Source organism: Ambystoma mexicanum, chromosome 6p (genome assembly GCF_040938575.1).
Source record: "Ambystoma mexicanum isolate Mex_15411 chromosome 6p, UKY_AmexF1_1, whole genome shotgun sequence".
Classification (NCBI taxonomy): domain Eukaryota; kingdom Metazoa; phylum Chordata; class Amphibia; order Caudata; family Ambystomatidae; genus Ambystoma; species Ambystoma mexicanum.
Genome location: NC_090935.1, coordinates 1,366,856,662 through 1,366,872,394, shown reverse-complemented (window position 1 = coordinate 1,366,872,394; position 15,733 = coordinate 1,366,856,662). Strand labels below are relative to the sequence as shown.

Below are 15,733 nucleotides of genomic sequence, written 5' to 3'. Positions count from 1 at the left end.
TCTGCTTGAAATAAAGTAACAGTTTTCTCCAAAGCTTAATACATGGACACCTGTATATGTTGTGTGTGTGTGAGAAATTTTCCAAGCTGCCCTGCTACCTGCAATATGAAGTCAGTCTGATCATTTCTGTCATTGGATTGACACTCAATACAACTGTCTAAAAATGTCTTCTTAAAACACTGCCTGAAATGTTGCAATTGTGGAATTAATATACACAACACGATTTCTCCTTTCGTTCAGTTATTCTTTAGTTAAGAATTTAAGTTATAAAATAATACATAGTTAGCTCCATTAGGTTGACAGTGACCAATACAAAGCATCAAAATGCTATTCACGATTAGTGTGCATTCACATGTTTTACAGTGTTCTTTGTAGTTAGCAGCTATATAAAAATAGTCTAATTAAAACACACATGCATCAATAAAAAATATACATCAGTGCTTGCTTGACATTCCAAGTGCGTTTTGTATAAATTTAACAATACTTTTTTACAGTGGTACAACTGGGTACCTATTTTTTGTATTAACTAATCTACGCCTTCTCCAAAGTTCCTTCTTTGATTCATTTTGAAACTGTACTGTCTTTACATCAGCCCCTCTCCACAGACTGCCTTTCTCCACAACCCTTTTTCTTCATTTTTTGCCAAGGTGCTTGAAATGTCCTAACAGTTAAGATCCACAGTGCCATTTCTAAATTAAAACACATTTCTTTCCATGGCTCATGAAATACATTTCTGTTCACAGCAACATAAATATTTAACAATGAAAACAGAACCATCTTGTTACTTTGTTCGTCTGCCAAAAAAACACTGAAAAGATAAACCCATGTAATTTAGTGTTCCATTTCTTTAGTGATGCACTGCTTGCCAAGGTAGCTGGACTGGCTGGACTCTACCAAGAACCTTGTGGTGACTCTTCCATTGGAAACTCAAATGCAACACAGGGATCAGAGCGAGCCCTACCAATACGTTTCTTTTTTTTGGAGTCATAGATCATTTTTACATGGACATGCTTAAAAATGGTGTGCCGGGTATTGTGATTGTCATGGAGATGGGATCCCACGTGGTCGAGAGGCCCAATGTGCTGGCCAACATTAGAGAAATGTCCTCAAGGTCTAGCGTGAGCATCATGACAGCACAGTCATGGTGACAGCTCCCTTTGTCCTTTTAAGAATTGTGACAGCTTCTTCATGGGTGACCCCCTCCAAGCTTTGTCCATTCACAGCAATGATCTGGTCACCCCTTTTCAGTCGACCGTCCTCTGCAGCTGCCCCCTGCAATCAGATAGCGCACAAGGAGATATGATAAGAGCGCCTGTCTGGTGTGACACTAAAGGAACATGGCTCAAGTAAAAGACAACCCCATCACTTCACAAACGTTTGTAAATGATGCCTAAAGCACATACGAAACCTCAATCTCTGTCTGCATAAATGTCATGCAGTGCAGGGGCACAAACGCATAGTGATGGTGACAAATATTTACAGTTGATTTTGTTGTTGCACTTGCAGGGTATTATGATGAAAAGTTGGTCACAGAAACAATGGCAGAGACCTCTAAAAACATGCTGCAACAAACCTAATGCAGAGAAAACCAGATACCCTAAAAGGACCACCTCTTTCCTACCAAATACGCTTAATGTTTAGCTAGCGCAGTAGATCATGATGCCATGAAGCAATACTAGGCTAAATCGCTCATATTTTATGCTTTTCTGATTTTACCTCAGTGTCACCTGAATAACAGGTTAACAGTGCAATGTTATAACCATTGTTACAATGTAGCCCCTCTTTATATTTATATTTTTTATATACATCAACATGTAAAAAGGTCCATATAAACATTACATTGTAGCAAACAACTGTCCCAAAAAAAAATGCAAAAACAAAAAAGTGAATATTGATCCAAAGCTATTTGCCCCACATTAAACAGGTAACACTGCACGTGTGTTGGTGCAACTTTCAATACGTTATTTCCGTTATTGTTATTTGGCATTTATATAGCGTCCAATATATCATTGGTATGATCTCAAAGTGCTTGTGGGTTGAACTCCCTTGGGGACCGTAGTCCAGGTCAGTAGAGTGAGTGGGGTAGTATAGGGTTCTTGGGTGCACTCAATACGGGTGCACCTAGTGTGATTAGCCTGATGATAGCTGCATCCTAACACTAGGTGTGGTGGTAGTGAGAGATCAGTCGAATGTGTGCAGTCAGGTGGATGGTCTCCAAGACTGCATTCTGGCGGCATTAGGCCGGTGTAGGTCATTTATGTGTGCAGCTAGAACGATATTTTTGTGGGGTATAGCTGTGTTCTAGCAGGATGTTGAGGTGTTCATGGAGTATTGTTCGTATGTGTGCAGCTAGGCCGAAATTGATTGAGGGGTATAGCTGAGCTTTAATGTGTGTTGGTGTAAAGTAGAGAGTGAGAATAGTGGTAGGAGAGGTGGTTGTCTGGAGTGGATGCTCTACTCTTAGGAGCCCACTGTTCCTGGCAGTGGTCGTCCTCATGTTCCGCAGTAGCAGCACTCTGAGGTAGATTCACACGTAGGACTGTAGTAAGTTATGATTTGCTCAGTCGGAGGGTCATTATTTCTAGGCTCAGCATTGTGTGTCTTAAGAGCCCATTTTCCGGGTCTCTGGTTGTGGTTAATGGTGGGTTGCATGGTAGGACTAGGCAGGATACTTGGTTATAGGACTGGAGATAAACTGCACCTACATAGTCCCACCGAGGCAGTGATGCTAAAGGGAAGGCTGGACAGAGGCATTGTAGAGTCTGGATGCTTTAGCGCCTAGGTGGGAGTATATCATAGGTATGTAGTCAGGCAAGGTAGGGAGCAAATGGGTATGATCAACTTGATGGCGCAAGAGTCTGTTATGCATGTGTAGTAGAATCGGGAAGCGGAGTGTCAGCAGATCCATATCTTAGAGCCTGCAGTGCGCTAAGGTTGCCATATGTGGTATATAGTTCCTAATTCTTTCTTGGTGACTTATTGGTCTCTTTTCTATGGTCTCTTCGCTTGCTATCTCTCCGAACATTTGTACACCAGCTGTAATCACTTTCCAATGTAATGTCATTGAAGTCATGATTCCTGATGTTGGTGGGTTACAGCAGTCCTAGATAGTCCTAATCATGTTTTACGGAAAGAGCCAGGTTTGTAGAGCTTTGCCGAAGGCCATGTTGTCTTGGTTGTGTTAAATGTGCGGAGGGAGAGAGTTCCACAGAGCTGGAGCCAAGGTTGAGAAGGTGGACCCTTGAATACTGCCTGAATTGGAGGCCGGAATCCCTATTAAGAGGGCAGTGCTCGACCTTAGGGTGTGTGATGGGTGGTAGGGCCTAATCTTCTCTTGTAAGTATGCTGGGCGGTCTTGTACACTGCTCGATGGGTAATGCATAGGATTTTGAAAGAGGCCCTTCGTCCAACAGGGAGCCAGTGAAGGGAGCAGAGAGCGGGGGAGATATGGCCCCTCTGTCCCAGAGCAAGAAGTAATCTGGCAGCAGCGTTTTGGGCTCTTTGAGGTTTGTTAAGTTGGTATGCCGGTGCACCCAGGTATAAGGAGTTGGCACAGTCTAGTCTCGATATAACAATTGACATAAGAGCGGCAAGTCTGTTGGGGTAGGTGAGGTAAGGGAAAATGCGTATTAGGAGTTTGAGGTTTTAGCGATAGGATTTTGATACATTATTAATCTAATGGGAGAGGGTTAGGTCTGAGTCCACAATGCAGCCAAGGTTTTTGACTATTTTGGAGGGATGGGGGTGCCATGGGAGTGGTTGCGGGAGAAGGGTAGTATTGACGCACACCAAGATCTCAGTTTTATCTCAATTCAGAAGGAGGGGATTTCTTGTCATCCATCGGTCAATATCTCGGAGGCAAGCTTCAAGGTCGGGACGTAGGTTGGAGCTTGTTTTGGGAATTCTCAGGATAATTTGAGTATCGTCAGCCAAGTTGTAGCAGATGAGGTTGTGCGCACGGATGATCACTGGTAGGGTGGTTAGATAGAGGTTGAAAAGGAGAGCAGAGAGGCTGGTGCCTTGGGGTACTCCAGTGTTCACGGTACGAGCGGTTGAGACAAAAGGAGTGAGGAAAGTGATTTGTTTCCTGTTGTTGACCTGTTACCTGTAACTACTGTTCTCCAGCATTGGTATCTTTCATAGATTCACATGCTCTGAATAGTCCCCGTCATCAGGCTGGGAATCCTCGGTAACAGAGCAGTTTGAACGAATACTGAAAACTTTCAGTCACTTTTATGCTCTATTATAGTCATTTTTGGATCATACTGCCCACAGCCAATAGGAACACTCCCCTTAGCTCCTCCCCTGTCAGCTATCTTCAGATCTGGCAGCGCACGTGAGTGGCAGTAAGAGCCAAAAGATGAGCCATGCGGGGTAGGTGGGAGCGTCGCATGGTCTATGAAAGATATCAATGCTGGAGAACAGGAGTTACAGGTAGGTAACTTATTCCTCCTCCAGCATTGGATCTTTCATAGATTCACATGCTGTGAAAAGATTACAAAGCAGTATAACACCACCACCCTTGGGCAGAGGCAGCTCCCAGCATACCTTACCATTGGAGACTTACCCACCTTACGCAAAAAGGTTCTGCAGAACCGATTGGCCGACTCTAGATTCTTCTGCAGAATGTCTGGCGACACAGTAGAAACCTGATGAACGTATGCACCAATCTCCAGGTGGCTACAAGGCAGATGTCAGACAGCGGAATTACAGAGAGAAAAGCTGTGGTTGCAGCCACTGCTCTGGTAGAATGAGCCCGGGGCCTGCCGGGAAGTGGTCTGCCGGCTTGCTGAAGGTAGAACAAGATACAGGTAGCACTCCATCTTGCAATGGAGGATTTCGAGAGGGCTTTCCCAGGACTTGAAGGCAGGAAGAATACAGGGAAAAACACCTGCTGGTTTAGGTGGAAAGCAGATGGCACCTTCGGAGCAAATGTTGGGTTGGTAGATAGAACCACCTTGTCCTTACGAAACGTTAGATAGGGCGGTTCACAGAAAACACCTGGATTTCACTCACTCGTCTGGCTGAAGTTATGGCCACCAAGAATGCAGTTTACTAGGAAAGCTGTTATTAGAGGCTTGGTGCATGGGCTCGAAGGGTGGCTTAAAGAGTCTAACGAGTAGCACATTGAGCTTCCACGCTGGCGCCGGGCAGCGAGCCGGTGGAAAAGGCCGGAAGAGTCCCTGTAAAAACTCCTTCATCAGCCGGTGAGACCAGAGGGAAGGCACTCCCGCTGAACGGTTGTACCTAGAAACAGTTGCTAGGTGCACCTTTATGGAGGAACGACTGAGCCAGGGATAGTAGATATGGCAACAGCTCGTCTGGTCAGATGGTTTGAGCTTGCATTGCTGGTTTCTGCACCACACTTGAAAACGTTTCTACTTGCTCTTGTAGCATTTTAAGGTGGAGGGGGCTCTAGCCCTGGCCAGGACAGCTTGGCAGTCTTGCGGAAGGGACAGTGCTCCGAACTCTAAGAAGACAGGAGCCAGGCCATCAGATTGAGAGAGGCCGGGTCGTGGTGCAGTACTGCTCCTGGATTCCTGGATAGGAACGATTGGTGAGGAAGCAGCTTGATCGGTGGGGCCGACGAGAGGGCAAGGAGGTCTGAGTACCAAAACTGTCTCGGCCACACAGTTTGCACTGATACAGTCTGAATGTGTGTAGGAGTCAAGGCACCAGAGGAATTGGGGGAGGGACGCATAAAGAAACTTCCCCTCCCATGGAATTGCAAGGGCGTCCCCCAAGCTAGCCAGATGGGGAAAGCGGCTGGCAAAGGTTTTGCATTGTCTGTTCCCGTGGATGGCAAAGAGGCTGATCTCCGGAGAGCCCCACGTCTGAAACAACAGGTGTAGCTGGTCGTTGTGCAGTTCCCACTCATGGCAGGAGAATAACTCCCTGCTGAGGGAGTCCGCAAGAATGTTCTGAATCCCTGGTAGATGGATGGGAATGAGAAACATGCCTTGCTGTAGGGCACAGTGCCATAGGGCTTGGGCCTCCTTGGAAAGCTGTGTGGACCATGTTCTTCCTTGCTTGCGGACATAAAACATTGACGTTTGTTGTCAGTGTAAATGCACACCACCTTCCCCTTCTGGAGGGGGAGAAGAGACTTCAGAGCCCAGCTGATTGATATGCTGGCTCTTTTCCTCCTCCGACCAAAGGCCCTTGTTGTGTTAGTCTTGACAGTGGGCCCCCCCAGCCAGTGAAGCATCCATTGTGACGGTCGCCTGGTGGTCCGGCAGTCTGAAGGGGGAGCCTTGCACCAGGTGTTCCCTTACTGACCACCAGCATAGGCTTTGTTTGAAAGCTGGTGTTAGAGTAATGCAGGCGTCCCAAGACCCTGAGGACTCGACCAAGCAAGCATCGAGGAATTCCTGTACTGGTCTCATGTGCAATCAGCAGTTGGAGACTAATGGGATGCATGATGATAACATCCCCAGCAGGGATATGTAGTGGCGGACTGTCATCACTCGGGGCGCTGTTGAGGTAGCACTACTTATGTAAAAGAGCCACCACCCTTTCCTCTGAGGGCTTAGGATGTCGAATGTTGCTCCGAGATAGAGTGCTTATTGCGATAGAACCAGGCATGACTTGGGAAGTTGATGGAAAACCCCAGTTGCTGTAGACAGCAGATGGTGATGGCAGTGTTGGTTTCTGCCAGTGGAAAGGGGGGGGGGGGCCCTCACAAACCAGCGGTCTTGGTACGGGTAGACGTGGATGACCCTCTACCGCTGGTGAGCCACCACTGGTGCAAGGCACTTGATAAACACTCGCAGAGCAGACCGCAGGCCGAATGGAAGGGCTTTGAACTGATAATGTACTCGTGACACCACCAAGTGTCGGTATTGCTGGTGTGAGAGCTGGATAAGGATATGGAAGTAGGCGTCCTCGATGTTGAGGTACGCCAAAAAATCTCCTTGTTTTGCTGCGACAACACCTGCTGTAGCATGACCGTGAGGAATGTTTACGATTTTAGGAACTTGTTGAGCACCCTTAGGTCTAAGATGGGTCTCCAACCCGTGGACTTGAGTGCAGTGCTTTTTTCCTTACCAGGAAGTGGCGGGAGTAAACTCCTGTGCCTACCTAGTTTCTCTGAAACTTCTCCACTGCGCCCTTCCGCTGCAGAGCCTGCACTTCCTGAAGCAAGAGGTGTTGTAGTCTTTCTGGTTCGCACGTGGGAGGAATGTCCGGAGGATAGTCTACGATTCCAGCAAGTGGCCCTGCTGGAAGAGGGATAGCACCCATTTGTCTGTTGCGATTAGTGTCCATTCATCGACAAACTTCGACAGGCATCCTCCCACTGGGGTGCTGAAGTGGGAGGGCCTGGGCTAGTCATGTCTGCTTGCCGGACTGGCTCCTGAACAAAGGACCGGCACCTATGCTGAAGCGTGCCCAAGGAGCGAGCGGTTTCTGTGCCCATTTTTATGGACTGCAGGGCCTCCTCCACCTTTTTTCTAAAGAGTGCCGATCCATCGAAGGGCACATCTACGACCCTGCACTGGACGTCTGGTCGAAAATCTGTAGTCTTGAGCCAACCCTGCCGGTGCAGGACCACTCCGTTCCCCAGCTAGTGAAAACCAGTGTCTGCAATGTCTACAGAGAGCTTAATGGCATGGTCGGAAGCCAACTCGCCTTCATGGAAGATGCCTAAGGCTTTTTGTCGTCTGGTAGGAACTCCAGCAAGGGACCCAACTTGTACCACAGCTCGCGATCATAACGTGCGAGTATGGCCATTGCATTTGCCGCCCTGATAGTCGTGGCTGCGGTGGTGATCATTTTCTTACCAAAGGTGTCAAGGAGTTTTCCTTCCTTGTCTGGGGGAACAGAGCAGGATGAGGATGGATTTGCAGACCTTTTTCTGACTGCAGCCGAGACAACGGAGTCCGGTGTGGGTTGAGTATGGAGGCATCGCTCTCTGTGGCTCTGTATTTTTTTTGTCGAACAAGTCTTTTTTAGCCGGTGCAGTTGCAGGATGTGCTAAGGAGATTAGGCCATCGTCCCAGACATCTTCTAACAGCGGGATAGACATTACGGATTTCCAGCGCTGTTCTCTGCGCTGGTAAAGTACACTTTCTTTTCTCTATTCCTCCAGTGCAAGGCCGAACATCGTGGTTGCCCTGGACATGAGAGCGTGGAAGACTCCTACCTCATCTGGGGGTAAGTCCTTAGTGGAACGTCATCTGGCTCCCCATCAGCTGCAATGAAATCATCAAATTCATCTGTCTGTGTCAAGTCTGTGGAGGCCCATCATCGGGGTCTGTGTTCGTGCCAGTATCCGACAGCCAGGGGGTTAAAGGTGGTAGCCTAATCCAGCTTGCCTCACCCCGCCTTCGGGGAGGCGATGTCCTGTGCTCTGGAAAGGACATCAGTGATATGATGGCCTCTTCCTCTTCCAATTGGGAGAGAGAGCTGGCTCTGACATAACAATGCCACCTGGCATCAAGGCCACTCCAAGGTTAGGGAAAGTTGCTCTTGGACAGGCAGTCAATGCAGACGCTGTACTGGTGTCTGAAACGCAAGTGACGATGGCCGTGGTTACAATGGTGTGGTGGTCATCTTTGTCCATTGACGGTGTTGTTACGAGTGTTTGACAGCCGTGGACGCAGATGTCGTTGATGGGATCCTCGTGGTCGTTGGAGTAGTCCTTGATGACCTGATAGTTATAGCCTATGGCGGCTTAGGTGACAACGAGGTAGTTGTGTTCGTTAACAGCTGTGACGAGGTAGTCGTCGACAGCTTTGTTGAAGGTTGGAATGAAGTAGTCGGGGTCGTAGACTGTTTCGTTGACGGTCGCTGTGTCTTCGGATAGACGACCTGGAGTGAGGCTTGGTCATCGACGACAATGTTTTCGTTGCAGATTTAGACAACGTAGAACTTGTTTTCGACCCCGAAGATGATGAGTGTCCCCCGGATTTGTACGTGGACTTAGGGGAAGCTGCATCCTTGGGACGATGGAAGGAGCTTCGGCTCTCATCGCCTGTTGACGCCCCTTGGGCCCTGACCTTTGTTGAAGACCGGTTCTTCTGCGAGGATCTTGGCTCATCGGCTGAGGAATCCTTGTGCCTCTTCTTGGAGGCCTGGACTTTGTGCAACCTAGACCTCTTGCTAGAGGTGGTTTGCTGGGCTGACCTGCCCCAGCCTAACGAAGCATGACTCTGTACTGAAGCAGAGTCAGAGGCCCCGCCGGCGTCATCGTTCCAAGCGACCAGACGGCCGTGAGAATCCCACAGTGTTTTGTTGGAGAATGACAGTCAAATTGTGCAGTCCTGCAAGACATGATGTGGATGAAGGCAGTAGAGGCACTCGTTGTGGTGAACCTCAATATAATTGTAATTGTTTATTTATAAAGCGCTTATACACAAGTGAAATGCTTCAAAGCGCTTCAAATCGGGAAGGGAACAAGAGGATATCGTCGTCATTCTTAGGCCTTGAAGATTCCAAATGATCTAACAACAATAGCTAGCATACTAGGCCACAGGCATTTCTACTGGTATAAGTGCCTGACAAAGAGTGGGGAGAGAAAGGGGGGCGGGCAGAGGGAGAAGGACATACAAAAACAAAAAGGTGGTTCATCAATGCGCCTATGCATGAGTATTTCAGACACAACCAAGCTAGGGAGGGGAGACAGAGGAGGACAGGACAGACGAACCTGCTAAACCTGCTAAACATAGTACATTCAAGGTCACGCAAGTGCGCAGACAGGAAGTGTGAGGGAGTGGAGGGGGACAAGTGCACAAAGTCCAGCATGGGCTAGGGTTAAGTGCAGAGTGGTTGCCATTCATGGAACATATTCTGAGTGCATCAGTGGAAGGCAGAGTGCGGAGGCCCGGAGGCAAGTGCAGGACTAGCAGGGGAGCTTGGGACCAGTGAGGCCCTGGAGGTGCACCAGGCGACAAGTCCGCGAACTGAGCAGGTTGGGGAGAGAACAAAGGAGGGAAGCAGGAGAGAAGAGAAAGGAGATTAGCAAGGGAGAGGGAAAGAAGAAGAGAAGATGAAGGTCTTGAGGAGTTTCCGGAACTTAAGGAGGTCCAGCTCAAGACAGAGAGAGGCAGGTAGGCTGTTCCAGAGGCAGGCAACTGCAGAGGATAAGGCTCTATCCCCAAATCTCTATTTGGAAAAATGGCTCACCCGCAGAGAGTTGGAGGAGGCCGAGCGGAGGGCTCTGGAAGGAGAGTATTTAGGAAGAGAACTTTGTAGATATAGTAAGGGCCCCGTCCCTAGAAAGCATTGTGGACTATGTAGACAGACTTGAACTTCGTCCTTGCAGTCACAAGGAGCCAGTGTAGGGATTTCGGCGCCAGAGAGATGCAGTCCCTGGGCTTGAGGCCAAGGATAAGTCTTGCGGTTCTGTTCTGGATATGTTGAAGAAGTCGGAGAGTAGAAGTAGGAAGGTTGAGAAAGAGACTATTGCAGTAGCCCAGCCTGGAGAGAACCAGGGCTCTGAAGACAGTGAACCTCTGGGGGAAGGTGAGAAAGGGTAGAATACCTCTGAGGAGGTGCAGCTGGTAGTTGGACTTTTTGGACATGTCTGAGAAGAGAAGGAGAGAGTAGAGTCGAAGATGACCCCCAGATTTTTTTGCCCCCCAGATTTTTTGCCTCACTAGTGGGTGAGGGTGCAGGGCGGAGGGTGGCTGGCCAGAGTGAAAATGGGAAAGCAGGAGCAGGGGTCCCAATGAGGACAATCTCTGTCTTACTGGCATTAAGGCAGAGATCATTTGCAGCACACCAGGACTGAATTATGGACAGTCAGGGATGAACGAGGAGGAAGAAGAGGCTGAGGGTACCCTGAAAGAGAGCTGTGTGTCATCCGCATAACACTGAAAGTTGGAGGTGAAGGCAGAGATCACGGAGGCCAGAGGGGCCACGTAGACATTGAAAAAACCGGGGGGATAGATTAGATCGGTGGGGGACAGCACAAGTAGAGAGTGTGATAGCGGAGAGAAACCGCGCAAGTATTACCTGGGAAGGAGGGTCAGAGAGAAAGGATGATAGCCACGCCAGGGCCTGATCAGTGATGCCCCAGGGTCTCACGGAGATGGGAGATCAGGATGTTGTGGTTTACCGAATCAAAAGCTGAGGAGAGGTCAAGAAGAATGCGGACAGAGGGAGAGTGAGAGTCAAGTTTTGAGAGCAGGTGTTCGGAAGAGCAGTGTCCGTGCCTCTGGATGCTCTAAAGCCAGACTGATGGTCATGGAGACAACCAACAGATTCAGTGTGGAGGGTAAGCTGAGAGATAGCCAACTTCTGCAGGAGTTTGCCCAGGAAAGGAGTGATGGAGATCGGGCGATAGTTTGCCGGAATAGTAGGGTTTTTTGAGCAGAGGGTGCACAAGACAATGCTTGAGGGAAGTGGGGAAAACTGCAGTGGCAAAGGAGAGGTTGCAGAGGTCTGCCAAGACTGGAGCTAGAGAGTCAATGTTGTCCTTGATGGTTTTGGAGGGGCAGGGGTCCACCTGTTTGGAAGAAGCTTTCATACACCGGACCTATCTAGAGAACTCCTCAGGTGTGACAGGGGAGAGGGAGGAGAGAAGCGGGGGAGTGGTGGAGGATGCCGAGGGGGGCCCAAGAGATGGTGGTGCACGAGTGGATGCGGAGGAGAGAGAGGACAGGATGTCCTATGTTTTGGTGGTGAAGTGGTAGCCATGACCGAGCAGAGGGCCTGGGTGGGTGCAGAATAAGAAAAGGCTGCAGTAGGATTGGCCAGTTCTTTACAGACTTTGAAAAGTTTGGCCGTTTGGTTGGATACCGCGAAGATGCAGACTTGAATATGGACTCTTTTTTTGGGCCGGATGCAAAGTCTATATTGCCTTTGAAGGAGACGGCAGGCCAGCTTGTCAGAGGGTGAGCCTGAGGATCCCCATTTCCGTTCCGCTGCCCTGCACTTGCATTTAAGGTCAGCCAAGTCAGAGTCATACCAAGAGTTGCACTTTTTGGCAGGCTTCAGTCGGACCCTCATGACAGGTGCAAGGATGTCAACAGTAGTGGAGATGGAAAGGTGAAAGTTAGAGAAGGCTATATCAGGGTGGGAGTCAGCCGCAAGAGTAGGAGGAGGACAGTAGGTGAATGCAAAGGGGGCCACTGATACTTTTTCATGGGTCGGATGGCCTTGAAGGTCAGAGGCAGTATGAGGTGTATCAGTGCTAAAGGAGAGGAAAGCTTCAAGTGAGAGGAGAGAAGAGAGTGATCAGTCCATGAGAGTGGGGGTAGTGAGAGGGATAGAGAGGGGGATATCTGTGGAGATAAGAGCAACCAAGGTGTGGCCAGCAGTGTGCATCGGACCAGAGGGTAGAATGGAGAGAGAGAGTGAGTCGCATAGGTTGGGGAAGGCTCCTGAAGAGTCAGGAGAGTCATGATCTATGTTGAGATCCCCAAGCAGGAGGGGTATGGGAGGAGGAGGAGGAGGAAAGGAGAGAAGATGTCATGTCAGCCCATTCCGAGAGGAAGAGGGTAGACTGGCCAGACGGCCGACAGAAGGTGGCCAGATTAAGAGAGGAGACAGGAGAGAGAGAGAGCCTGCAGACCAGGCATTTGAAAGAGGAATATGCCTGAGTGGGGATGATGGAAACAGGGATCCACTCTGGAAAGATTAGGGCAACTCCCCCTCCTGGTCTGTTGGGCCTGGGTTTGGAGAGGCTCTTGTAGCCTACAGGAAGAGTATCACATCTCGTGATAGAGCTGTCGTTAAACCAGGTCTCAGTGAGAGCAAGATCATCACGATCCAGGTGTTCCAGGAGGTGGTAGATGTCAGAGAGTGTCAGACTGCGGAGCGAGAGTTAAGCGTGGCAATGTGGAGCAGATTGCCAATTTTCAAAGACTTACGGCGGGCGGGGGGGACAGTGCAAAGGATCGAGGTCGCCCCCGTATGTGGCGCAGGTGCCTAAGAGAAAGAGTCAGCAGAAGGCAGAGGGGCCCGAAGGGAGTTCATGCAAGGGACAGTTGTAGATGGCAAGGCAGCCAGTGAGGAGGAAGGTTGAAAGTTGATAAGGCGAGGAAGGAGCCTATCAAAAAGAAGGAGGTTGGGTGGAGGCCTTTGTACCAAGACGGTATCATTGCGATAGACATTTATGATTTTATGATGACCCTAGATGTCGAGAAGGCAAGAAGGACCTCCCAGCAGGTGCCACCACTGATGTGTGGGGAAGAGTAGGGAGAGAGCAGAGCGACCATATGTAGAGTCCAGAGGTCGGGAGAGGGAACGACAAAGAGGATGTCTGCGAGAGTCTCTTTGGCAGATGCACTGACGAAGGTGTCAGCGATTGGAAGGCCTGGGCTGGAGCCAAGTGTGTCCCTCTTAAGTTTTTTCCTGCCAGACTTAGTGAGCATCGAAGGATAGGAGATATATAGAAGCAGTTAGAGAAAATAGGAGCGATAGAAAGCGCCATTGTTAGGGGGCATAGAGTGTGGTGCACTTAACCAGGCTGAGCAACTGGGGCACATGGGAGGGGTTGACTGGAGGTGAAGACCACAAGGAACACAATAGGAATGGGAAAAAGCAGTGGGAGCTAAAGGCGGGGGGGAGGGAGGAGACAAGGGAGCAAGAACAGACGATAAAGAGAGCAAGGAAGTATGTTGGATTTCTAACTAGAAGAACATAATACAGGATGAAAGCACACCTAAATTCACTTTAACATCTGTCACAATTCTTCAGCCTACAGCAGGCACAGGCCTTGAACAGGCTTTTCCTTGTTGATTCTGCCACAAGGTAGGCCCTACTATGCAGACGAAGCTTCGTCAAAGGATACCAGCAGGAGGAGGGTCAACGGTAGCTGCGCTGTAACCGCTAAAGCAGGTCGTCGAGTAAAATGTCAAAAAATGTCTATTTTTCGTGAAAAATATGTTACATTTAATTTTTATAGTAGAAAGGTTGAAGAGAAGATTTTTGAGGGCTCCCTACACTAACATGCGGTAAAATATCTGAAGATGGCCGACAGGGGAGGAGCTAAGGGAGGTGTCCCTATTGTCTGTGGGCAGTATGACCCAAAAAAGACTGTAAAAGAGCATAAAAGTGACTGAAAGTTTTTAGTTTAAGTTTCAACTGCTCTATGTTACCAAGGATTCTGAGCCTGACAACAGGGAATATTCACAGCATGTGAATCTATGAAAGATCCAATGCTGGAGGACTGGGTGAAATTGTTTGTGATGCAATGTGAGTGCCTTTTCCTTATGAATTGGAGCATATTAGAAAATAACAAATTAAAGACATTTGGTACCTGTTTTCTGAGGACTATTATTATTTGCTCAATTAAACCAGTATATCATCCAGTAAAAATGCATATATCAAGGTCTGCAACCCCTGGAAGATGTTGGGCGTCCCTGGACAAAATCATAACTAGGGCCTATATAGTGGAGGATCGGACCAAAACACCCCTAAAATGTCACTATTCGTTACTTTTGGAAATAAGTGAAAACTGGCTGTCTCTTACTTTGTGGTTTAGTTGAGAGAAATCCACATTGATCATTTTGTAAAAAGTGGCACATTGGTTGAGTCCTCAATCCAAAGGTCGAGGTTGCACATTATGATCATTCCGGAATTGACAATTGTACACATTAGGTCGTTCATTCATTTAAATAAGGGGGTTGTATACTAGTGGAATGGTGGTAGTAGAATGTGAAGATAAGAAGCATTAAGCCAGTAGATATTCAAAGGTTAGAACTATATCACTACCACTTATTTTAAATTTGAATCATTCCGGGAACATCAACACTTCTCACCCTCTTGCTTTGTTCTGTTTGTTCTTGCATATAAATCTGGACTCTGACAGCACTAAGAAGTACGTCTTGGCAGTGCCCAAAGTTCTTGCTCAAAAAAAAGAATAACGTTTGCACTTAAAGTTTTCCTTGTAAGATTTGCCACATTTCGGGCCACCACCCCTGTTAAGATGGATTTCCAGAATCAATCCTGAAAGTGGATTCTGAGAGGGCGCACTGTTATATTAAACAGGGAGAAGCCACCAATGTCTACCAAAACTCTATCAAGGTAAGGTAGCTGAGCAGTAAGGCCTTGACTCAAGGGGGTGGTGAGACACACTAACAAGGCAATCCAATAATTCAAATTAGACTAAAGATGTACACAAAATAATACACACCTTTTAATATTCCCTAAGCAATGAAAATCTCAGTAAAGTATTGTCACACAACTGCAACTTATACACATACATGGTAGCCAGTTATAATGTCGAAAATAAAATGTCGAAAAAAATAATCTAAAAAAGAAAATGTCGAACAAATAATTAGCATGTGTTTTTTTTAATTTGTATGTTATTTTTGGGTTTTTCGAGATTATTCACTATAAACCCACATACATACATACATTCACTGTTTTGGGTTCTGCTAACTAAACACCAGCACTTTGCCTTTGAAAGAGTTAGAAAATTATAAGCAATAACGAATGTAATACTGCAAGCAATTATGTAGGGTGACGCAAGTGAAGAAGAGAACAATTAGTAATTTAGAACCAGCTGGAAAAAGGGAAGTAAATTGTTCGAAAACAATTTGAACACCCACCATACATTCTTGTTTTAGGTCCCTAATTCTTTATCAGTCCTTCCCTACTAGGAGATGGGGTCTAGTGCCTCAACAGTCACCAGTTCCACGAGAATCACTTTACAGAGAGTCAGGATGGTTCACTTTATGATTCGTGAACAAGAGTTGGCAAAGCCAACTGTTGGAGGTAAGTGTTCAAGAAACACGAAAACAAGATAAGTAACGTTCTTGTAGATTCCTTTCCCAATTTCACA

General features: G+C 47.8%; 1 protein-coding gene across 17 annotated transcripts in view; it reads right to left on the bottom strand.

The window, feature by feature from the left end:
* Positions 1-230: 230 nt before the first annotated feature.
* The window catches only part of MPDZ (multiple PDZ domain crumbs cell polarity complex component), a 1,735,289-nt gene continuing 1,719,786 nt past the window's right edge, over positions 231-15,733 (bottom strand). For all 17 annotated transcript variants that reach the window (XM_069626067.1, XM_069626068.1, XM_069626072.1 and 14 more), the window contains one exon: positions 231-1,272. In XM_069626067.1, coding sequence (XP_069482168.1) covers positions 1,126-1,272 — 147 coding nt within the window. In that variant the 3' untranslated portion in view covers positions 231-1,125. The remainder of the gene's footprint in view (positions 1,273-15,733) is intronic.